The sequence below is a fragment of the Austrofundulus limnaeus genome, unplaced genomic scaffold (assembly GCF_001266775.1).
Source record: "Austrofundulus limnaeus strain Quisiro unplaced genomic scaffold, Austrofundulus_limnaeus-1.0 Scaffold35, whole genome shotgun sequence".
NCBI lineage: Eukaryota > Metazoa > Chordata > Actinopteri > Cyprinodontiformes > Rivulidae > Austrofundulus > Austrofundulus limnaeus.
The window spans coordinates 1,808,664-1,814,791 of record NW_013952437.1 but is presented as its reverse complement, the minus strand read 5'-3'; the positions used below and the strand labels follow the sequence as shown (position 1 = coordinate 1,814,791).

Here is a 6,128-nt window from a genome sequence, read left to right as displayed (position 1 = left end):
TGCCCTGGGGTTGGATTTATAAAGGATTGCGTGGAAACCATTCTAAAAGTGAACGTATGGCCAAAAGGCAAAAATGGAGTACGCCAAAAAATAAAAAAATTAAAAATTCAGATTTATAAAACCGTGCGTACACATGTTTCTGCGCACCTTTCCTTTATAAATCACAGCTGCACCTCAGAGTTTGCGCACAAGGTCCCGCCTCGGGTTCTACTGTCTACACGCCCACATTCATCCATAAACAGTCAATGCAAAGTACCTCATGAATGTTAAGGTCTATTCAAATCAGTCAGCTGATCAATGTAAAAAAAAAAACAAACAAAAAAAAAAACGATTGGCCGGTTCAGACACGCGCTCCGTCGCGCGTCTGGAGGGTGACTGACACCTGCTCACGTGAACAGGTAGTCTGTATTTGACACAGATTATCCCTCATTTTGCAGGTTTACAGACGTTTATCATAATCCAACGATTTTTATCAAAAACTCAGCTTCAAATTAATTTTCTCTCAGAGCCTGCAGGACGATAAAAACAATAAATTAAATAAGTCAGATAAAGTTAGAAATAAGTTCTCCCCCATTCTCCCCCTCCTGCCTGTTCTTTTATCTGCAGCTGACCGTCTCCTCATCCCCACACATCCCCACAGCCCCGCGCGTGCATGAGAGAAATACGGACTTTAAAAATTGAACTTTTTATAACATCCACACTGGCGAGGGAACATCCTGCGAGTACCCAAAGCATGACTTTTGTTGTCGTGCTGTTGAAATGTCTCTTGTCGGGGAGGGGTCTGTGTGGGTCAGGGTCATCTGAGGAGGAAGGAGATGGATGGATGCGTGAACTTTTATTTAAGATTTAAGTTATTTCAAAGGTCCTCATGGCTCAGCAGCAGAAGCATAAATATTAAAGCTGATGATAAAGTTGAATAAAAATCTAAGTCTGATTCTGAAGGTAAATTAAATATCTGACAGTGATCATTACACAGTGTGGCTCTAATTCCTCACTTCACCATGTTGCAGTTTCCCATCTCCAAAATGAGCGTACACATGGGTCAAAACTGGCGTGAGACACCGCACATTTTCACGTCAAGTTTGGATTTTATAAATCACAACCTTTGCGTGAAAAGTGGCGTATGCAAATTTCTGGGCTCGTTTTGTGCGTACGCAAGCTTTATAAATCAGACCACTGGTACTTAAAATCGGTACCAGTATTGATGCACAGCTGCTGGTATCAATAGAATACGTTACAGTTTACATTTCAAGTTGAAACTTTTATAGTTCCATGTTTAAGAAAGTTATACAAGTTAAAAGAAAAAGATTTTTATTTATTTAAAACAATTCAACTGTCTTCATGTATTTTTGATTTGATCCAATCAGAGTTTGACAGTAGCATTCAGTGAATTACATTTAGCTCAGTATCTGTAAAATTAAGAGTTTTATCATTTTCTGTTGTTTTCTAAAGTCAGTTATTGTGAATTGGGTTGACTCCAAAAGTTAATCAGTTGTAGAATATTCATTAAATGATGATTATCAGGAAGTTTAATTAAATTCTCCCAAGTGATTCGTGAGTTATTTTGCTAACAGACAAACAACATACACTGTAAATGAAAAAAATAGCACTTAAGACATGGGCTGCATTAACCTTATTCAGTTATATACATTATAAAGACTTGATATAATATTTATTTATTTATTTGTTTATTTGTTTATTTGTTTTTTAATCAAAAATGACATGAAAATCTCAAACTCTATGTCTTTACCCCCCTGTCCTTCTTGGATTGATGACGTATTCTGGTTCTGATCGTAGGATATGTGGCGACACGGCTCTGGACAAGAATATCCATGAATCGGTCAGCGCCCAAATCAAGAAGAACTTTGCCAAAAGTAAATGGAAGGTCAGTCAGCAGCCTGCTCAGCAGTCAGTTTGGAGGAGTTTCAGAACATGCTGTTCGTTTCTGCTGTTCTTCTCCCGGCTTCGCTCTCAGACACCAGCAACATTTGGCTTCAATTCATTTCTTTGAGCGTCCTTTTACTGGGCAAGAAAGCATCCTTTAAACAGAAATAAAAAGAAACTAGCTTTTAAAAAAAATTGTTTTGATTCCAACTTACCTGTTGCACCGCAGTGAGCCTGTGTGGGTGTTGGTGTCATAAATAATTTAATGTAGCTCCTTGGGGGCCAAACCATCTGTGAGATTTTTGTTTTGGTTTTGTTTATTTGGGTTTGTTTTTTGTTTTGTTTTTTTTGTTTTGTTTTTTTGCACTGCATTTTTTAATACTCTTTTTAAATACTTAATTTTGTTAATAGTTTATCTGGATTTCAAACTGAAACTGAAGAGAGAGATTTGTAGTTTCTTGAGGAAAAGTGACCTGAATGACACTGTGATGGTTTTGTTTTGTTTTAAGTTAGAGCTTTTTGCTGACCATCTAATTGTAGGTTTTAGTCAGTGTTGTTGCAAACTGCCTCCAAAGCGTTTTTCTGTGCATCTAGATCACTTATAGCAAACAACAAAGGTATTTAATTTGCTTCAAAGGAATAATTATAAGGCAGATTTTGACACCATTTTTGTGTTTCACAATGAGAGATTGAAAACCTTTACAGATGGAGGTTCCTATTTTTCATTTCTCCTCCTCTCGTCTGTGCTCCAGCAAGCGTTTAATGCCACAGCCGTGGTGCGACACATGCGGAGGTTGCAGCTGGGCACCAGCCTCGAGGGACCCAGTCAGATTACTCCCACCAGTCCCTGCCATGGACATCTGCTCCCCGAGGAGGTGGAGGAAGAGGAGGACGAGCTGGGGAACGAGGAGGAGAAGAGCCGTGAGTTAGATGTTCACAGTCAGTGTCCGTCTATACCAGGGGTGTCCAAAGCTGGTCCTTGAGGACCAATATCTGGCATGTTTTTTTTTTTTTTTTGTGGTTTCCCTGCTACAATACACCTGATTTGAATAAACATTTACCAGACTTCTGCAAAACTTGAAGAGGTAATTCAGCCGTTGAATCACAAGTTTTSGAGCAAAGAAATGAGTAAAGCATGCAGGATTGTAAATTCACTGTAAATATTCTCAATCATTGCCACTAGTGTGTAAAACACATGCACAATCCTAAACCAAGCAGAGCTCCCAAAATACACATAGGACAAAAATTAAACTCATCACGGTTCATTAAGTTTGCATGCTACCTTTAATTCAGTGCTGATAGTCCTTCCTGGTAATTCAGGACATTTGCCTGAACAGAATAAAGATGGGAGGTCAACATTTGTTCAGCAACAGRCTGTGAGTTCTGCTCTGAGAGGACGCCGTCATTTAAAAGCTGATGATTCTATCAGTGCCTCAGGTGATGGTGGGGACGTACAGATAGGAACACATTTTAATATATAGACAAAATATTTCCACCTGAGTGCAGCAACATTAGCAGAGAGGACCCAGGGTGCAGACAAAAAGGCAGATGAACTGAGCGAAACAATAATTTTTATAAAGTAAATCAACCAACACAGGCGGAAATTTAAAATTTAGCAAAGAGCTATAGATTAAACTGTCTGGTTTCACTTTATGGCTGAGGTGTTGCAGGAAGATGCAAAGAGCTGATCTGATGTGCAGATGCAGGGAGGAGCTAAAAGCAGGAATGACAGAGGAAGAAAAGTCACAGAAAATATATTTAACACAAAGAATATCTAAATGAAACGAAGAACACGGCCAAGTAACAAAAAACATGATTAAAGACTAAAAATTTCACAAGAATACAGCTGACTGATTGACGACATTAGCTGAAGAAACTGAGTTATTCAGTTTAAAACAAGAAGAAACTAGCTAAAAAGAAGGGAAACTCGTATAAGAAAAGGGGTATCTGAAATYAGCTAAAAGCTAATAGTGTCAAACCACTAGCTAAAATTAACACATGTCAACTAAAAGTGACAAATAGTAGAAGGCTAGTTAAAAGCTAAAAGTAGCAAAAAGTTTATTTAAAAGTATGGAAAGGCTAGCTAAAATAATTAAAATTACCAAATGTCTGACTGAAAATATGAAAAAGTTAGCTAAAAATAGTAGCAAACATCTAATTAAAAGTAGCACAATAGTAAGTTAAAAGGAGTAAAAGTGGCAAAAGTTTAGCTAAAAGCTAAAAACAACATGAAGTCATGAAAACTTGTATGAATGCTGCGTCACAGTTCATAAAACAGTGGGWTCATGAGCGCTGAAGGTAAAACATGAGGTAAAAAATCCACGCTCATCAGGCAGAACTCATTTTACTAATTGTTGAGAAAACAGGTCAACAAAACTGGGTTAAACACGTCTACAAGTTAAAGTTTTAGGAAGTGTGCCTTTATGCATTTACTATAATTATGACAAGAACTGGACTGAAATCTCACTCTCTGACATCCAGTGTCCCCTTACGATGACGGTCGTCGTGGAAGCAACGAGGGCAGCGTCGACCGGGACAGCCTGAGAAGCTGCGCTTACTGCTGCCGGCCAACCAGTCGCATCTGAGTCCATCCCTGGAGCATCCCAGAGCCCATCCACCCAGTCTGGCCAAGAATGCAGAGTAGATATTAGGTAGTTTCCTCCAAAGCATGTCCCCAGCTTTCAGGTCCCTTCTAACAGAGTGGACAACACATGCTGCAAGTAAAAAAAAAAAAAGACAAGTTTTAATGTCGCAGAGACGGTATACAAATCTGCTTCAAGCATGCAGAAGGTCTAACTGTTTGATTGCCCTCAAGAAATCCTCTGCTGCTGAAGCATTCAGTCATAGAAGAAGAAAGTGTGGCCTTTTGGCAGTGTTTACATTACAAGCGGATCAGGATGTTTCCTTCAGAAGGATTTTACAATCAAAGATCAGGCATCAAAGCTACGTCCTCCATTAGAATTATCATCCCCATTATGTGTCACCTCTACCTCTAATCACAACTGTTGTGCGTTTACATCCACCTGAACTACACACGCTACATTACTGTCAATTTTCTCTGAAACATCTGACCAGAAAGGGCACAAAGAAAATTGCTATTTCAAAGGAAATCTACTCCTGCACGTTGCTTTACTCTTTACGTGGTAATGCAGCTGCACTCGCTAATCAAGAAAATGGAAAATGGCTTTCAACAGTGTGCATTTTTTTCAACTTATTTAGCAACTCAAGAAAAAAGTTATTTTAAAGGGATAGATTGGATCTTTTGAAATGGAGTTCTGTGGAAAGCTTGTTTATAGATGGATATTTGAGTGACTTTAGTTTGGTTACATAGAGTTTAACGCTGATCGAATCGACAAGCTAACAGATAATCTGAACAGGGCTACGAGTCGACCGAGGAAGACTGCTACGATTTTACCTTAAAATGTTTTTTACAAGTCTTAAATTCACATTACATTATTTTTACACAGAATTTGATCGTTATGCACAAGTGTAAAAGCTAACCGCTAGCATTTCCTCTGCATCCTGGGGCAGTTTTTATTAAAGATGATTCTGTGTAAATAACAGTGTCATGTGAAACTGAGGGTTGTATAAAGGTTTTATAGGGCACGTTTGCACGAGCCACTATGAAATTTGTGAGATTAATGATATTTCAAGATGGCATCTCCACTTGAACTAGYTCAAAAATAAACTGTTCTTCAAGCAAAGGCTTGTCAAAGAGCTATCTATGACAGGTAAGATATTTCCACAAAACCCTACCGTGAACTATTTGAACTGCCCCTCAAAGACTATTCATAAATCAACTCAAGACCATTTCAGACCAATTGTGTTTCATTTTGTTCCAATTATTTTTAGTTTAAGTCTACTTCAGTCAAATTATAATTTACTTTACTGCTTTTTAGTTGTGTGTAATCTTTGKGCTGAATACAAGATCAAAAGTTTAAAAGGTGATAAGGTTATAAAATGTATATGAAATTAAGTAATTTTGATGACTTTCTTATGTTTGGGATTAAAAACACTGAGAGATTGAGACATAATTTGAAAACAACCCATTTTTTCTGTTCAGCTATAAGTGTTAGAAGTATTTACCTACTTTTGTTGAAAAAATAATAATAATTTAAAGATGAATCTGGAGTTTTAGATTCTATATTCTGGCTCAGACTGGGTTTGTGATGGCTGGTTTGGACCTGAAGTGTCTGCATGCTTCCTGTCAGGGAAAACACACACACACACACACACACACACAC

General features: G+C 38.0%; 1 protein-coding gene across 1 annotated transcript in view; it reads left to right on the top strand.

Moving 5' to 3' along the window:
* Nucleotides 1-4,617, top strand: part of camk1a (calcium/calmodulin-dependent protein kinase Ia) — a 30,993-nt gene extending 26,376 nt beyond the window's left edge. Inside the window, exons 10-12 of the mRNA XM_014006256.1 lie at nt 1,798-1,885; nt 2,637-2,805; nt 4,366-4,617. Coding sequence (XP_013861710.1) covers nt 1,798-1,885; nt 2,637-2,805; nt 4,366-4,469 — 361 coding nt within the window. The 3' untranslated portion in view covers nt 4,470-4,617. The remainder of the gene's footprint in view (nt 1-1,797; nt 1,886-2,636; nt 2,806-4,365) is intronic.
* The last annotated feature ends 1,511 nt before the right edge of the window (nt 4,618-6,128 follow it).